We start from the raw sequence: 17,278 nt of genomic DNA on the forward strand, positions 1-17,278 counted from the left end.
TGATTGTCATTCATGATTTGTAGTCTTTCAGCATTGCTTTTTTATCTTACTTTCAGCTTTCCAGGTTCCTTCAAAAGGAATAGAAATAACTTTATGAAAAGAAGATGCGTAAAGACAGCACTACGTAGCCCAGGCACTAGCTTTTGATTTGCACACTTGGAAACGTGCTCTCCGTGATTCTTGGGTTCAGCTTGGCCTGCTGTGGTCTTTTTGTGCATTTCAAAGGATAAAGGTGGAAGAATTGTTTCTATTAACACATTATCACTTTATATATTGCAAACTACACACCTGATTTGGGTATTGTACTATAATGCTTGGTAGCTGACTGCAGTTCAGGAAAGAATCTTTCACTGGCCATTTCTAGTTACACCTGCTCTGGCTCCTAGGTGCTTTCACAGCTTCCTAGATCCACCTTGAGAGCAAATATTCAGCCTTAAAGGAGTCATGTCCAAACCTGCTGCTTCAGGTTTTGATGTGAAAAATGTATATTTTCATTGTTAGGTGATATTATGATAAATTGTACGCAAGAAAAAGCCTAAAATATTTTTAGCAGTTGGTGTTCTTGAGCTAGTCACCTTCAGTTGTCTGATGTATCTCTTTGCGTCGAGTGTTTGAAGTTGAAATGAACTGTCATCCATGTCATGAGGAATAAACCAGGGAAATAAAGGTTGTGCTTTGCTTTGCCCTGAGTTACAGTGCCATTTTGACTTGCACGCTACCCGAGGTTTTCTTAAGATGCCGTTTCCTCAGTACAGCCGCCTCGGTGGTGGCGTTAGGCAGCCAGAGGGAGGAGGCTACATTTGCTCGGAGGAGGTTCTGCAGCACGGGCATGAGGCAGGGAGGAGATGCAGTTTGCCAGGCAGTGTCTCGGGCTCTCTTACAGTACTATGGAGAGATGAATTTTAATACTCTGTGGTGCCACTGCAGTGACTTTGGGGAAGGAATAAGCCCTAGAATGGGCTGTTGAACTTACTCCATTGAATCCAGCTGTTTGAAGCCTTGTAGCGGTGGCTGCCTGCATGTGATGTGGCTGCTTTGTGTTTGTACCTCTCTCCATGGCGCAGAACAGGAGCTGTTTTCCTCTGAAAGGAAAAGCTGTGTTAAAGCACTTTGGAGTAGGGTGAGAGCTGCCAGTCCTGGAGCCTCCAGCGCTGCTCGATGTCACTAGGACTCAATAACTGACCTCCCAGCCACCATTCCACCCTGGGATGAGTAATTTCTGGGCTTAAACATTTCAATTGCAGCATTGCTGGCTTGGAATCATTTGTTTACTTTTTAAAATTTAATTCCTGCCCTAGCATGAGTGTTGTGAGCACTTTCCTTGGATTCCTGAGACTTTGAGAGTGTTTTTAATATACTGCCTTGTTTTCTTTGTGGCAGTGTCAGCACAACTTTGTTCAGGAGGAAAACCACATTGGCAGCTAGCAGGTTGTTGTAGTTGAGAGCAGTTGTTACCTTCTGTTTCAGTTAGCACAGCCAGAATCCCAAAACCTCACAGTTCAGGGGAAGCAGCTGGGTTCAGCCAAAACTCAGAGCCCTCTGTGAACAAGTTTCTTGGCTTTTGTCTCGCCAAAACCCAGGCATTCTGATGGATTTGGCTAAATTTGCAAACATGTAAATACGTTTGAGGCCTTATGTTTAGTTTTACATTTGCATATGGGAGCCAGTCTGCTTGTCGTGTTCCTGTTTAGTCTCTGTGTGTTCCTGAAAGATGCTTGGCTTTGAGAGTATCAGGACTAGTGCAACAATTCATGAGGATGGAAAGGCTGTGCTTAGAAATCTTCACCAGGTAGGGGGTCGAAAGTGGCCAAGAATACTTTCTGCGAGCAGTTTCGGCCAAAACTTCGTGATTGCCTTGTTGTGCAGCTCTTGAGCAGTGCTGTTTCTCCATTTCCATGGGAACAGATGGGCTCTCATTGATAAGAGATCTATTATCAAACCAGGAAACTGGCAGGCAGCAGTTGAGCCAATATTACTGTAAAACGGGGCTGACTACAGACTGAGGACATCACATGGCAGTATGTGTTCGAATGTAGTGGCTAAAAATATCCTTCCTTCTTCCTCCTCTCAGGCACAGATGCCCCAGTGTGAAAGGAGGAGTCGCTCTGTCGTAAGCCTGATTAGATCTGTAGCAGACGTGGGGACTGGCTGCAGAGGAATGCTTTATGGTTTGACCTGTATGCAGAGCAGCAGCTTTTAACAGTTGATGAGATAAATGTGGGCCTTTTAGATTTTTTTTCACAAACTCTGAAGGCTGTCTTGATTTGGAGCAGTAATCTTTGTTTCATTTTGTTGCTTAATTTGTCTGCATTTATTTGCACTTAGGGAAACTTTCAAAGGAAAATTCAGTGATATATGTGATACTTAAACTAAATTTTATAGCTTTGGGAAGTCTAGAAAAATCTTATGATAGTTCAAGTTAGGAATCTTTATTTTTCTTACAGGCATAGAACTGGTTTTTAGGTATTCAGGTAAGAAATTGTAGTCCTGATTATTATCTGAAAATCTGTTGAAGGCCAGCTGGAGATACGGACTAGGTGGACAGACTGGATGCTTGAAATGTTTTGCAGCAAAACAATTTAATTATATAATGTTGGTTCTTTCATTTCGGTGGGTTTAAGGTTAAAAGAAAAAAGAGAGCAATGTCAGGTGTAAGCATCTAGGCTGGATTCCCCAGTGCAGAGATGTCCTCCGTGTTCTTGACTTGCTTTTCAGTTGCATTTCAGTAATGGTTGGTAGTGGCACAACTTTTTGAAAGCTGAAATTTTATCTGACTGTTCTGTAGCTGTCATAGCAATAGGTACCTAACTTTGTAGCAGCCACCAGAATTACTGCCCTGTGCACGTGACTGCAGAGTCGTCCTCAGTTTGAGGTGCTTCAGTACAAGTCACTTTTGCTTGACTAAGCACACTGGGAGCAGCTCCAGGGGTGCTTATTCGCGACGCTGTCAGAACAAATGATTTTGTAGACATCTGTATTGTGGAGGTGACTTCTCTTTAAACGAGACTTGAACGTGGAGCTTTCCAAAGACGGTAAATTCTATTGCTCCAGGAAAGGAGCACACTGAAAAGCCCAGAAATGGGCAAACAAAGGTGCCTCCAGGGTGACTGTGTGTGTATAAGCTCTTTAGTACATAGTATAGGACACGGATAGTTTAGCTATCTGCCAGGGTGTGAATGGAGCTGTGACAACTGGTTGAAATAATCCTAGAAAGGACAACCACCTATGAAGATGCTTCAGTCCTGTATGAAGCAGAAAGAAGTCCTTGTGGCAAAGCGAGCCAGGGAAGTGGGGAGCTCTGGAGGATTCATTATCACAGCAGAAGCCCCCTGAACAGGTTGGACATGCACATATGTAGGCAATTCACCTTACCGTGCCTTTCATCCAGCTGTTTTTTTCCTGTCACAGAGCTTAATGCATGCCTCAGCAGTGCTCCCTCACTGGCATTTGGCTTCGGGCCAGGCATTAATGAGTACCCCAAGCCCTCTGTGATTTGGCTCCTCCAAACCTATTAGCGTATCTTCAGAGCAAGATAAAACTCATTAACATAATTTACATTGGGGGTTTAGAATTTCTGATAATTTGATTCCTACTGCCAAAAGCACAAATATGTGGTAATATTTTTCATATGAAGCTACAGCTTTTCTGTTTTGTTTTTTAATTTTTGAAAAATAGGCTGCCATATCCCTTAACTGCACTCCAGTGGTAGTGAAATGGGTTGGTACACAATCTTATCAGAGGTTTGATCTGTGCATCTCTGATAAAGGAATGGATTCTATTGCATAAGATGTTGCTTATTAGAAATAACAACAGACACGACACATTTTGATGTTATTTTGTACAGTGACTATGGTGATGGTTTCTAGGGCACATAATAACCAAAATCCCTGATCATACAAGCTCTGTGCCAAAATCTTTGTATGGCTGAGCTGTCGATCAGGGTTCCAACCTTTGCCCTCCACCTCCCTAGTCTCTACACAATTCACTTTTTTTACATAGCTGTTCTTAACCTCCGTGTTCCCTGTGTAGTATAGCAGAGCTGCCTGCCGGTGTCATCTGGCTGTACTTCAGATCCTGGAGCTGCATCGGTGTCTGCGCAAAATGCTGTCTTGCAGTCAGTGCAGCAGCTGAGATGTGCAGTTTTCTTGCTTAAAGGCGAGTTAACAGACATCAGCTGGTCTGTGTCAACTCTTCGTGTGCAAGCTTTCACCTCAGAGCCTGTAACAGAGCCACCATTGAACTGCTCATGACCTGTGGCCAGATTATCCTTGCTAAATGGCTGTAATGCTTGTAAATAAATGGAAACCCAAAGTAGTAACTGCATAAAAGTTAGTTTGAATGTCTTTATCCATATAAAAAGGTTTAAGATGCTTTAGTTAGTAAAGTCCCTTCTTCAACTGAAAGTATCCTGAACTGGGTCATAAAAGTGAGTACCTTTGACCTAAAGGTCAGAGGATGTGGCACTGCTGCTGTGCTCCGTGCCTCGCGGAAGCGCTAGCCCCCAAGGGACATCCCTGGGACCATCAGCCCCCCCCCGTTCAGTCGGGAGTTAAGGAACAGGCAGGTAACTGTTACCCACAGTAATTCACAGTGGCATTTTGAATTCTGTTCTCTTTTTGCTTTAACAGATTCCATTTCAGTAGGTGACTAGGTTTTTCTCTTTTAGATCTAGCAGTCAGCAGTGGGGCAGATTAGGGCGTTAATGTCACACATTTTTGAAAGGCAGCAAAAATTGATCTTCAGAGTTTAATTTTCTGAAGCACTTTTATCAGCTCTAAGCATTTTAAGACCTGCACTTGCAAATTTTTGTCTGCTTTTCCTTCCAAAAAAGAAACAGTGAGATAGCAAAAATGGAAATAATTGTTTATGAGGATTTTTTTGATGGATATCTTCTCTCTTGTTTGTATATAGTCTGTGATCTCTGCGGCTGCATTTGTGTTGACTTTCTCTTTACATTTCCTCATTGTCCTGCGTTCTGGCAACTTTAATCATGTGACACTTTTGTGACTTGAGGCTATAAGTTGTTTTTTTAAACTCACATCTAGCTTTTTGTTGGCCACTGTTGTAAAGGGGAAAAAAAAAAAGGAAAGCTGAGCAGGAACGAAAGTGCTGGAAAAAAGTATTGTTGTGGTGCTTAATTTTGAAAGGGGCGTGAGCAGGACCTATGTGATGGTTACTTCCAAACCCAAATAAATCCTTTTGGAGAGGGGTAGTTTCAAACTATAGCGTGGTTTTCTTTGTGGAACCTCATACTACTTTGTTCCAGAGGCTATTTTCAGTTGGTGTACCTGGCTTGTTAATCGCACTGTACCACTTAGCAGGGATTCAATGAAAAATAAAACAAAATGTTTAGAGTAAGTATGTTTTGAAGTATTGGTTCATGTGAAAAAGCATGGTGTTCTGTCTGTTCTTTGGCTATTTTCAATTACTGGTCCAGCTTCTTGTTCTGAAAAGCTCATGAGATGCAGTGGAGCAGGATGGCTGGCAGCTTGTTTTTTATGGGTTTGCCTTACAAGAGCAGTCTTGGCAATAAGAACTGGAAGAATAAGGTAATATCTTCACCCATTTTGCTGTAACTTGAAATGTGGTAAGCTTATTATTTGTTTCCTTCCTTCAGGTTTTGAATGAAGAATGCGATCAGAATTGGTACAAGGCAGAACTCAATGGAAAAGACGGCTTCATTCCCAAGAACTACATAGAAATGAAACCACATCCGTAAGTAGAGCTTTGATAGGATCTCTTGATCTTTCCACGTGCTTCCCTTCAAACAAGGTGGTTTGCTGCTGAGCACTTTGCAGATTGCTCCTTTCCAGATCTACCAAACTGTATGTCTAGATAAAAGATGGCCATTGAGTTGTATCTCTGGCTGTAGCCTACAATGTTCACAGTAATTTATTTCACAGCTAGCTATGTAGCAGGATATTTGGAAGCTTTTCTAGTTTATTCTCTGGTATTTTGCTGTAGGGTCAGACTGACTGACCTTGGGGGTTGCAGGCTTAAACCAGCAGAAAACTATTTAGTAGAAACTTGTTACCCAGTGTCCCAGGAAAAAGTGTGACTGTATTCTTGTGATGAATTCTTTATTTTACTTAGTGTCGCAGATAAAAGTAAAAATTGAAGCATTTGCAGCTTACCAGAAAAAATGTTTAAGGACATGTGGAGTTAAATTTTTGGTATGTTTGTTGTATTCTAGGTACTGAATCAAAGGATAATTTAGGTTGGACAGAAGCTTCTGAAGGACTGTACCCCAAAAAAAGAGAGGAGGCTGCTTTAGTGCAGCCAAGTGAGAAGTGAAGCAAGGATGTACAAGGAAATTCTGAAATTGTTTAAAGCCTTGTCTAGTTTATCTTGATCTGCTAGTCCAGTGGGGATCATAAATGAATATTGTGATTTCTCCTTCATTGATTTGAGTTGTCATGCATCTTCTAATAACAATTTTGGAAGCATTTGAGTTATACTGTGGTCTTATGTTGACATTCAGCTTGTTCTGTAATCATCCATGTGTTTTTGTTTGAGTGGGATAGAGCTGTCAGTTTTTCTCTTACTGATAACAAAGGGGAATGAACAATATCCAAGCCTACAAGTGAGTGAGTTTGGTTTCAAAGCATAGTTAGTTTGACCTTTTTTGAAGATGTTTAAACTGCTGATGGCAACTGGATGGCGTTAGCTCCATGTGTCAGCAATGCTGGGGAGTGCATTAGCAACCCTGGGAAATCACACAAAAGTTCACGTAGCACAGTGTTTGCTTAGCGGTAATGCAGAGCTCTGAGTAGTCCAGCAGGTCCTACAAAAAGCAAACACCAGGCAGCTGACCAGGTGTGAGAACGAGAATGTTCCTTTTCTCAGGCTGGTATCAGTGTTGCAGGAAGGTACCATGAGAGCTTCTCAAGAGGATTTGGAAAGAAAGCATCTGAAAAAGCCTTTAAATGTTAATTCTGTCAGAGGATCTGAGTCTTAAATCCTCCAGCCTCATAGTTTGTTTTAAACAGTGTTCTATCTTGCTTATATTTTGCAAATCTTCCCGTTTGCTTTGTAACTACGAGCAGACAAAGCTGAAAGGGAAATGTGGCATGTCTCGGTCACCAGCTGAGTCACCTGGGTTCTTAAGGGTTAATCCAAATGGCATATCAATTCACAAAGCAAAGAAGTAGATGACAGCATGATACTCAGAAGAGCAGCAGGAAGCTCTGGGCAGGGAGGCTTCCTGTGAAGGCACAGCTGTGCAGTTCAGTGGTAGGGCTACCTTTCTGGTTTTAAGGGGGCAGGGAAAGAATTTGCCATCTGTGAAATGGTCTGGATCAGACTTGTGTTCTGTGTGTATTCATAATCAGCTGTTCTTTAAGGTGTTGCTGAAGTCTTCCACATAAATTGCAAAGTAAGAAATGATCCAAACTAAATGGTTGCACCCAGTGAAGCCAAAAGAATTGTCAAGCTGCTGATTGAAAGGAGTCTGAACGCAGCGTGAGCTTTGCGTTGTACCAACTGGTGCATCGCCCTCTGTGCAGCATCAGCAGTAACGTCTACGTTTGGTTTTGTAGTGCTGACTGGATGAGTTTCTATATTACAGAGCTAGCTGGAGAGGGGCGTTGTGGTGTGTTATCACGCTTAGCCATTTACTAGGCAAGCTATGGGAATGTCAGTTTCTTTGGCCTAATTCTCTAGGACACACTGATTTTTATTAATTTTTTTCAGTCATTCCTTAGGAAAGATTCATACGTGCAGAATATTTCTGATGCTTTACGAGTATGTTCTTAAATGGACAGTAGTTCCTCAACATAACTTTGGTCTATGGGGTTTTCTTTCTCTTCATCTTTTTTTATATTTAAAGTCAAGCTCCTGTTACTCTGTGAATGGCTAAAGTTGCAATGAAATGATAAAGCTGCTTTGACTAAAAATCTTCCTATTTAAATTAAAATGCCTTGGAAACAGCTGGCAGAAAACTTTAAGGATTTGATATTGTTGTTTTGGAAGTGTTATTTTCATTAATCAACTTGTACGCTTCAACTTTCTAACGAGTCAATAAAATTGAGGGGAAAACAAGGATAAACTTGTGAGGCTTCAGGAAGGATGACAGAAGTTCTTCTGAGCTCTTCCAGGTTTCTTTCTGTTTTCCAGAGATGAGTGAATTTTTTATTTTATTTTTTAAGCTCAGGCTTTCATTTGCAAGTCACATGTAATTGAGAATTATTTGAGAACCAAACAGAATTAAAACACGTTGTAAACAAGAACTGTGTCAGGATATCTCAAGTTGTAATAGAACGTTTGCTTTATGTAACATTTGGCAGAGGTGGAATTAAGGGCTTTCTTATCTCCAGCTGTGCCAACAGCCCAGAAAACAAAATACTACCTTTGAATTCTGAAGGAGTTTCATATAATGGTTTCTCTTGGTTGATTTTGGAGGCAGCGCAGTACAGTGTGAGACAGGTAGGTCTTCCTTCTTCTGGCTCTGCCAGCACCTCAGGTACTGAGAAGAGCACAGGTGCTAACCTATGGAGAATGTACTAAATGCTTGACTGCTTTGTCACTAGAAGTAGGCTGGTTGTAGGAGAAAGCTTTTCATTCCCATTCCCGGGGGTAGGGGGAGTAAAAAGTGCAAAATAAGACCTGCCGGTAAGTTTGTAAATAGGGTGCATCGTTTCACGTGCCAACATAGCTTTACATAATGGAGCTGCATAGTTAAGCGGTGTGTATAGTCCCCTTACAAGGGAGATGTCCTGGGGTGGTTTGATCTAATGTTGCATGTAGTAAAAGTACCTTTGTGGTTTCATCGTGTTCGATGTAATATGGGGCATGGTTTTGTGTAGCCTCCTGTGGGGAGCAGATGCTGAAGACAGCTAGTGAGAGGAGCTAGGGCTGCCAGTAGCTGAGAGGCTGGTAATCAGGTAATCAGGTCCTTCACCTCTAGGGATTGTTGCTGCTTAGAGAGGGGGACTTTGTGGTCTCATGAAAGCTTCAACCTCTCTCAGGAAAGGCTCTATTTCAGGGAGGGTTTTGCAACTTCTATTTGTTATACCAAAACCTTCATTGTGGAAAGTAAACCTTTTGAGTGGAGCTTTTGTTCTTAAATGCTCCTGTCTATGGTCAGTCTCCTGCGTGGTTAAAGGCTGTGGTAAGAGCTTCTATCTCGTACGATCTGTTACTCGGAATTGCCAGCTGTGCTTTTTGGTTGTGCAGACAGCTCTGCTCTTCCCACACTGCGTGACCTACTGCTCAGCCCTTGTTTGCCTTTAGTCTTGGATTAGTCTGGAAGTGCAAATGGGAATGTAGGTAAGGATCCTGTGACCAGGGGCTGTTGGTCGGTGCTACGATATAGTTGCCTGATGTAGGTTCAGTCTTAGTGCCACAGAGGTGGGCAGCCTGTGCCTTTGACTTCTTTGCAGCTGTCAAGAAGCTGAGATGCGGCTTTCACATGCAGCTATTTTCATGGAGCTGCTTATGTGAAAGCTGTTAGGTTGTCGTGACTGCAGGAGAAAGCAAGAAAATAGGCGGCTGAAACAAGCATTGCTAGCACCTTTCCTAGAACCGATTTGCATGCCCAGCTCAGCAGTGATCCACAAAGAAGCAGAGGGAACTTGAGGGAACTTTTCTCACTTTGTCTGCATGTAACTCCACTCCTGGCACCTGCTTGAGCTTTGCCATACAGAATCTGTCTTTGATGACAGTGCTCTGGTATGCTGATCGCTAGGGTCAGAAAGGTTGGACTCTGCGCTGCGGGAATAACCGGCTGCTGAATGAAGCTACTTGTTCTCTCTGTCAAGTAATCATGTCTTGCCACCAGATCTAAAAGAGGCTAGAAATTGTTTTTGATATAAAATGCACTTTCCGTTTGTGCAGGATGGGTCAATCCATAGACAGGATCTTGTTTCTACAGCTGTGATGTTTCTGAAGAAACCTGTGAGTGAACTCCCAGTGTTTCCCTTGCGTTTTGCAACTATTACATAGATATATTTTTAAGGTTCCTACCTGCTAAAAGAGCGATGTTTCTGTGCTTACTCCTTACATGTTCTGTATTGTCTGCTTGGCAAATTGTGACTAGGGCAGGGGTGGCTTCTCCTTGGGGGGCGTAAGTAATAAAGGTGTGTGTAACTACTCTTCAGTGGTTATCTTGGGGCAGTAACAGTGAAAAATTGTGATGTCATAGAGAAGTTCAGTGCTGACTAGCCACCAGTGCATAGGCTCCTTTGTAGTCCCTGAACTGATGGTATCATACAGTTTGGGCAATTAAAAGCTTGCATGTTTGTATGGAGACATGAGAGTTTATCCCTTAGCGACAGAGGAAGACTTAGGAGTTGAGCTTCTTGCTTGAGCTAGGCATCTGTTTGTCCTCAGGTTACAGGGCCTGATTGCTAAGATACCAATGCAGACCATAGCAGACATTTTAACTTTGTCCCCAGGTTGTAGCTAGTTCCCATGGTAGTCTTTTTAGTCTCACCAAGTAGGACTTTGTGAAGCAGCTGTGTACATTAGGTTCTTGTGGTTATATGTATGCTAAACATCATAAACGTCTAAAGGGTAGAGTACGGTGCAAAACTGTGAATAACACATGAAATTTTGAGCAGTTGGGTTATTTCCTCCTTCTGAAAATAAATCCTGTAACTTGAGGGTTTCATGCTTACCACATCTCTGTTTTGCTAAATTGGGTGAAATAGGGTGATTGCGAGCGTATCATGGTAGCTTCGTTGCCAGGAGGAAACATTCTGAAAATGGTTCAGTAGCCTGTAGTAGGGTAGCAATGAGGTAGGTGCAGTTTAGGTAATTCTTTAAGGAGTCATTTCACCTCGGTGTGAATATCTGTGTCAGGCTCTCGCATGAAACGTTTCAAGTTCTTAACTTTCTGTTTTCTTTTCCTCACTCCACAGGTGGTTTTTTGGAAAGATTCCCCGAGCAAAGGCTGAAGAGATGTTAGGCAAACAGAGACATGATGGTGCCTTCCTCATCAGGGAGAGTGAGAGCGCTCCTGGGGACTTCTCTCTCTCAGTCAAGTAAGTAATGCCCAGAAGCGCTTGTGTGGTAATCGTGACACCTAATGCCCATTTTCACTCATGGATAAAGGATGGATGATTGCTAGCGCTGATGAGCAGGAATATTTTTCCAGATGCCTTATAGCATGCCTGTTCTTCCAGTGATATGAATTTTCTTACTCCATCTTCTGTCTTTGTGCAGTACACTTCCAAATGTCTTTGTGGCTGCTTGGCTCATACTTTGGGGATATTCGTGTTGTCTAGCACTGGGACATGGTGCTATGAAAGGAGAGGCCCCTTCCATCGCTCAACAGTGCATTACACCTTCATAGAGAATCCTTCATAGAGAATCTCTCTAGTAACACAAAAAAAAGAGGAACATTAAGGAGGAACAGTTCACGTCCTTGAGCAACCTTTCTATAAGTACCGGCTCTTAACCAGCAGGAGTTCCTGACAGGTAGCACAGTATAATGTGGGCAATGTCAAAGTATTTCACACTTTTGAAGCCTCTATAAAATAGAGGTATTAGAAACTTGAAAGGGTATGGGATGTAATTGAACATAAGGAGAGGGGAATTCTGTCCTCAGCAGTTGATTTTCCCTTTTTCTTTATTTTTTTCCCCCTCATGTACCAGAAATTAACAAGATTTTCAATCTATTTTAACAATAGATTTAGATCATTCATGCAAGATTCCTAGTTTGCTGTATTTTCTGTGCCTATCAGTGATCTGTCTTAGCAGATTATTTTTTTCTGGTCGTCTTTGGTCTGTAACCAAATTTTCATCATCCTGTACAGCAGCACCGAGTCATGCCAACAAACTGAATTAAGCAACTGATTTTAGAGTTGTTTATATTTCTGTTGGATACAATAATCTGAGCTGGAATACTAGATACGAATGGAAGCTTCATTCCAGACATTGCATTCCTTTATGAAACCTAAGGTTGTGACAGCATAGTTCTGCCTGCCTGTTCAGTGTTGCCACCTGGTGGTAATATCTCAGTTGCTTTTTTCTGTTTAATTTGGAAAAGCTTTTTCTCCTTCCCTGAACAGTGATCTGCAGCATTTGAAGTGGTGAGAAGCTCTCAGGTTGAGGAAGGGGAGCAGAGGCAGTACCCATGAATTGTTTCGTGTTAGCTTTGTCACCAAGACAGTATCTACGCTTTCAGCCATGGTATAGAAGCTCTTCATGCCAAGTGGGGAATTCTTGCCTCCTGTTTTCAGTGTTTTAGACTAAAGAAAAAATACTGGTGTGCTGTTCATCTGGAAAATCCTGATGGACCCTCTTTGGAGATGCTCTTTATTTAGAATAAAATTGTTGGAAACGTAGCTTCAACTGGATGTCATCATTTGTCAGAAAAAGCTGTTAAAGTAGAACTGAAGTTGCTCCACTACTTGTGAACATCACCTTGTAAGGGTTTTTTGTGCTGTTTTTTTTTGAAAGAGTGGAGAAATCTGTTTTGCAAGATGTCCTTTTGCATAAGTCCAGACTAGCTGCCAAAAGAAATGATCCTACCCTCCCTGTGGCAGTTCTTTTCCCAGCAACTTAACCTTTGATGGGACCGGTGCTTGTGGACTGCATTATCACACAGGCACAGCGGTACTGTGTGAGGGAGGGATGGGCTGAGACTGTGAGAAGTGCAGGACCTTAGCAAGAGTAGCACGAGCTTGAAATGGCTTTGAGTCAATTGTGAAATTGCTGTGTCTGAAGAACTAAACTGAAGCACGTGTTCAGCTTCCACTCCACATTTCCAAATACAAGATTTGGAAGGTGCTGTGGTGCAGTTTCTTTAATGTGACCTTGCGCTTGTACCTCAAAGTCCATGGCACGTGCCCTAGGTATCCCGGGCACTGCCTTCAGCAGCTCAGGTGACTGCATGCAAGCATCAAAAAGTACATGTGCTGGATGGCAGCTATGTGGTAATGCAGTGTAAAAAAGCTGAAATAACTGCACGTGCTATTGGAGAAGGAGTGTTGTGACACCAGAAGGCCTCAAATGTCTGCAACTTCAGAGTGGTTGGAAAAGGTGGTTATAAACTGAAGACCTACTGTAAGAAGAGTGCATCTGAAGCTTGCAGGATTTTTTTAAAAATAATTTCAGTATTTGAATTCTTTCTGTGATCACAGATTTCTGTAAGATGCAACTGACAAATGGTTTTCAAACATCTTTACAGCAATGAATTGGTATTTGTACTATCAGTGTCACCAACAGCTTTTACTGTGCCCCAAACAACCTTTTTGTACCCAACTCTTCATGTTCGTGATCCCAGAAGAATGCTCAGTGATTAATAATGTGCTCTTCTGTGTTCTTCACTCCTTCCCAGGTTTGGAAACGATGTGCAGCACTTCAAGGTGCTTAGAGATGGGGCTGGCAAGTATTTCCTCTGGGTGGTGAAGTTCAATTCTTTGAACGAGCTGGTAGATTATCACAGATCCACATCTGTCTCCAGGAACCAGCAAATATTTCTACGGGACATTGAACAGGTGCCACAGGTAAGACCAGTGTCCTCATAGAGCATATTTTTTAGGCTATTGCAACCACAGTCTGGAGTAGGATTACATCTCAAAGAAAATGAATGGGGATGGAGAAAAGCTGACTTCGCTTTTTTTTCCTGTTGAAGTGTATTTTTGGATCTTGTTGACAGAATTATACTGGAAAATTAGCTGGATGTTTGTGCAAAGCCTACCTGCTAACTCCTAGTCTCCCCTTCAGTCCTGGCAGAATGTTGTTGTTGCTGCTTGGACAGTCGGCTTGTGTTAATGTTTATGGTTACTGTTGAAGTAAGGTTATCTGATTCCTGTGAATTAAGAATGGGTTTACTGCTGTTTTAGGACACGGTAAGAAAGGACAGTTCTATTTGTACTGGTTCATAGCCAGAACTACCCCCTGGTAGCAGTGAAGTTTTGGTACTTTCTCGAAGAGGTGGCTACAGGTGGTGGCATATGGAACATCTCTAGCCTGCTGTTTTGAATCTATCCAGCGTAAAGAGGAACCAAAACCTCCTGCTACGTGTCAGTAGAGCAGCTTGTGTGTATGTAACTCTTTTTGTTCCATTTCCCAGGGCAGTCCAAATATTATGTTGGATAAAACTGGATCTTTTGTCAATTCTGGATAAATCCATTGGCCTCTAACTGCAGCATTCTAGTTCTAGCTTGAAGGGGCCGGAACCTCACACTTGTTGGTGCTCTGGGCAGCCTTTGCCAGAGTTCATCTGAATTAATGTACAGCTCTACACAGTTGGGTCAGTGATGAACAGGGGATGAGAAAAGAGCTGGCTGAGAATGACAAGCATGAAGATACTTTGTTAGACTCCCAGTTTTAAGAATGCAAATGCATTTTTAACTTAACCTCTAGCTTTTCCGTAACAATGGAGACATTTGCTGACCAAACGCAATGCTTTGTGGCAAAACTTCCTGATACTGGAGAGGTTTAAGGAAAATGTGTAAATGCCAATGTCCAGCTTTGAGGGGTATCTTTGTGTATTTCACTGGTTAGGTAGGTTATTAATATTCATGTTGTTGGTTGCTCTAGACAGGACAAATAAGTAAAAAGGCCATTGTAGTACAGTACAGATTTATGGTAAGTAGTGAACACTGGAAAATAAATACCAGAACATCTGAGACATCTGCTGTCTTTATTTCAGGGTTTTCACAGAAATTTGGCTTTTTTCTAAGGTCTTCTATAGACCATGCTTTCCTTTTTTGTCATGTTACAGATGATGGAGGCTGGCTTTCGGGAAAATGAAACAGCCCAAGTGTTTACTGTTAAACTCTGGTGCAAGTTAAAATCCTGCCTGAGGGACCAGGTGTCTCGAGTGCTGTAGATGATTCTCATTTTGCGTATCTTTTTCTTTCCCCTTTCAGCAACCAACGTATGTTCAGGCCCTGTTTGATTTTGATCCCCAAGAGGAAGGAGAGCTGGGTTTCCGCCGCGGAGACTTTATCCAAGTCCTTGACAATTCTGACCCCAACTGGTGGAAGGGAGCCTGCCACGGACAGACGGGCATGTTTCCACGCAACTATGTGACCCCAGTGAATCGGAACATCTAGAGATAAATATTAGAGATTATTTAAAGAAACGAGAGAAACAGTAAATACACATACAGAGCCTAACTGCAGCCAGTGACCTAAAATCACACGGCGATAAAACCTGAGTCACCTTTCACCGTGAGGTGATCCTCCTTCACAGTACGGAACTTCAGGGGTGGGGTGGGGGGGGAAGAGTTCAACTTACACGCCAAAACTTATCTTAGGAAAAAAAAAAGAGAAAAAAAGAAAATAACAAATTTCCTCAGCTGCTCCTGGGTTACCCCCTTTCATTCACTCTTCTTGTTTCCCCCTCCTCCTCTGTCCATCAGTGCATGAAGTTTTAATGCCATATAAAGTCCTAGCCATGCAGTTAAAGGAAAAGGGAGAAACTCTGCTGGTATTTTCTCTCTCTGCAAACGGTCTTCATTTGACATGAAGGGACATGAGAGAAGAACCAAATCCACAGTCCTGCCTTTAAAAAAAAAAAAACAAAAATCATCAGTCTGCTTTTGCCTTCAACATTCAGCTCTTCTTGCCTGGGAAAGATGAGGTGTTGCTCTAATTTTTGTCTCTTCTCCTTTGGCACTTTCTTCTGAAGCTCAGCAGCTTCCAAGCAGGGGAAGGGAGAAGAGTTATGTGGCTTTTTGTTTTGTTTTTTCTTTTGAGTCACAGAGCTGCTTTCAGAAACTCCAACCTACAACTGAAGTCTATTAATGCTGTGCTGACAGCTTTTTTGTTTTTTCTTAAAGGTGTACGGTTGAGCACATTCTGTAATTTTTTCCATAGTGCCTTTCCCTTATTTTCTTTTTTATTATTTTTTAAGTTAAAAGGACAGTCCAGAGCTTTTCAGAGGGTTTTTTTTCTGCCTATGTGTAAATAAATACTTCGGGGTGAGGGGTGTAGAGGAGGGTGGCTTTATCAACGGACACTTGAGAAAAATCTACAACCAGAGATGGAGCTTTAATCTTAAGATTTGTCTTACTGTTTGACTTTCCTTATTCCGAGGGGGGGAAAAAAATCAAGGCATTCAGTGGCAGCTTAGGCTGCTCAGTGGTGGGGAACTGCAACCAGGAGCCTCAAAAGATATAAGAGAAACCGGGAAGGTATGTTCAGGGAAAATGAGGAAGAATATTTTGGGGAGGGAGGGTTAAGGGGGGGGAATTTGAGAAAGAGTAGTCCTGAAATGTCCTATAAAATGTACATTCCTTTGATGGAAAACTTTATAATGCAGAAAAACCTCAAGAAATAGTGCTTGAAACCATTTTATGCTATTAGTGAATGTTTCTACGTGATGCATGTAATCAGCCTGTCTCTTTTGCCTGGATAGGGAGTATTTGCAGTCGTGTTGCTCATGAAAAGTGGGGTTGGCATCACTGTTCTCCAGTTTCTCCTCCCTCCTCAGGTCAGTGTTACTGTTAAAGTAGATTTCCCTCCACCTCGCTCCCCATTCACAGCAGGCTGTGTGATGACTGTAATCCCCACCCCTTACCATAATGGCATTTACTGTGGCCATTTGCTCTTCCACCAGAGCAGTGTGACGTTAAATTGGATGGGAAGAAAAGCTATCAAACCACATTGCTCTCTGTGCCAATCTTCACTTGCATTATTTTTCCTTTTGGTGGCCGCTTGGCCGTATCCCTTCACCCCACCAACGAATCCAAAAACTGCGGTGGAGATCTCCTCCCGCCCTGCATAAGCACGGGCAATCTTTTGTTGGAGGGTGCCTTTTTTTGTACTAAATGTTACAAGTTTTATTCCTGAGATGGACTCTGCCTTACACTTTGATTTTCCAGCAGATAAAAGAGAGAGCTATCCTGTAGAGTATTACTTTCTCCCCCTCTCCTTGCTAGCTGTCACTCACTTTCTTCCTTCTTTGTAAAGTGATTGGAAAAGGAATCTATGGCATTCTACACCTGGACCATTTGATTGTTTCCTTATTTTGGAATTGGTGTATATCATGCAGCCTTGCAGACATATGTCTTGTGTGTGTATATATATTAAAAAAAAATCAGTGTTTAAATAAAAAAGGCCTATGTACTTAATCCTTTAACTCTGCAGCAGCATTTGGTAGATAGTAATTAACTGTGAATAATAAATATACATTGAATTCTTCACTTGAGCATCTGTCTGTTATTTCAGCTGACCAAAGTATAGCTGATCGAGCTAATTTATAAGTGCTCAGCCTCTGTAGCATCACAATTAGATCTCAGCATGCTTAGCCAAATTCATGTTGCTCTTTCAATCTGTCAACCGAGAACCGTGTCACTTAACCACATGTGCTGGTGTGAATA

At 42.1% G+C, this 17,278-nt stretch overlaps 1 protein-coding gene across 2 annotated transcripts in view; it reads left to right on the forward strand.

The window, feature by feature from the left end:
- GRB2 (growth factor receptor bound protein 2) overlaps positions 1–17,101 on the forward strand; it is a 57,240-nt gene extending 40,139 nt beyond the window's left edge. For both annotated transcript variants that reach the window (XM_066979929.1, XM_048064236.2), the window contains exons 3-6: positions 5,618–5,715; positions 10,860–10,982; positions 13,283–13,451; positions 14,823–17,101. In XM_066979929.1, coding sequence (XP_066836030.1) covers positions 5,618–5,715; positions 10,860–10,982; positions 13,283–13,451; positions 14,823–15,008 — 576 coding nt within the window. In that variant the 3' untranslated portion in view covers positions 15,009–17,101. The remainder of the gene's footprint in view (positions 1–5,617; positions 5,716–10,859; positions 10,983–13,282; positions 13,452–14,822) is intronic.
- Positions 17,102–17,278: the final 177 nt, after the last annotated feature.

The sequence above is a fragment of the Anser cygnoides genome, chromosome 19 (assembly GCF_040182565.1).
Source record: "Anser cygnoides isolate HZ-2024a breed goose chromosome 19, Taihu_goose_T2T_genome, whole genome shotgun sequence".
Lineage (NCBI taxonomy): Eukaryota > Metazoa > Chordata > Aves > Anseriformes > Anatidae > Anser > Anser cygnoides.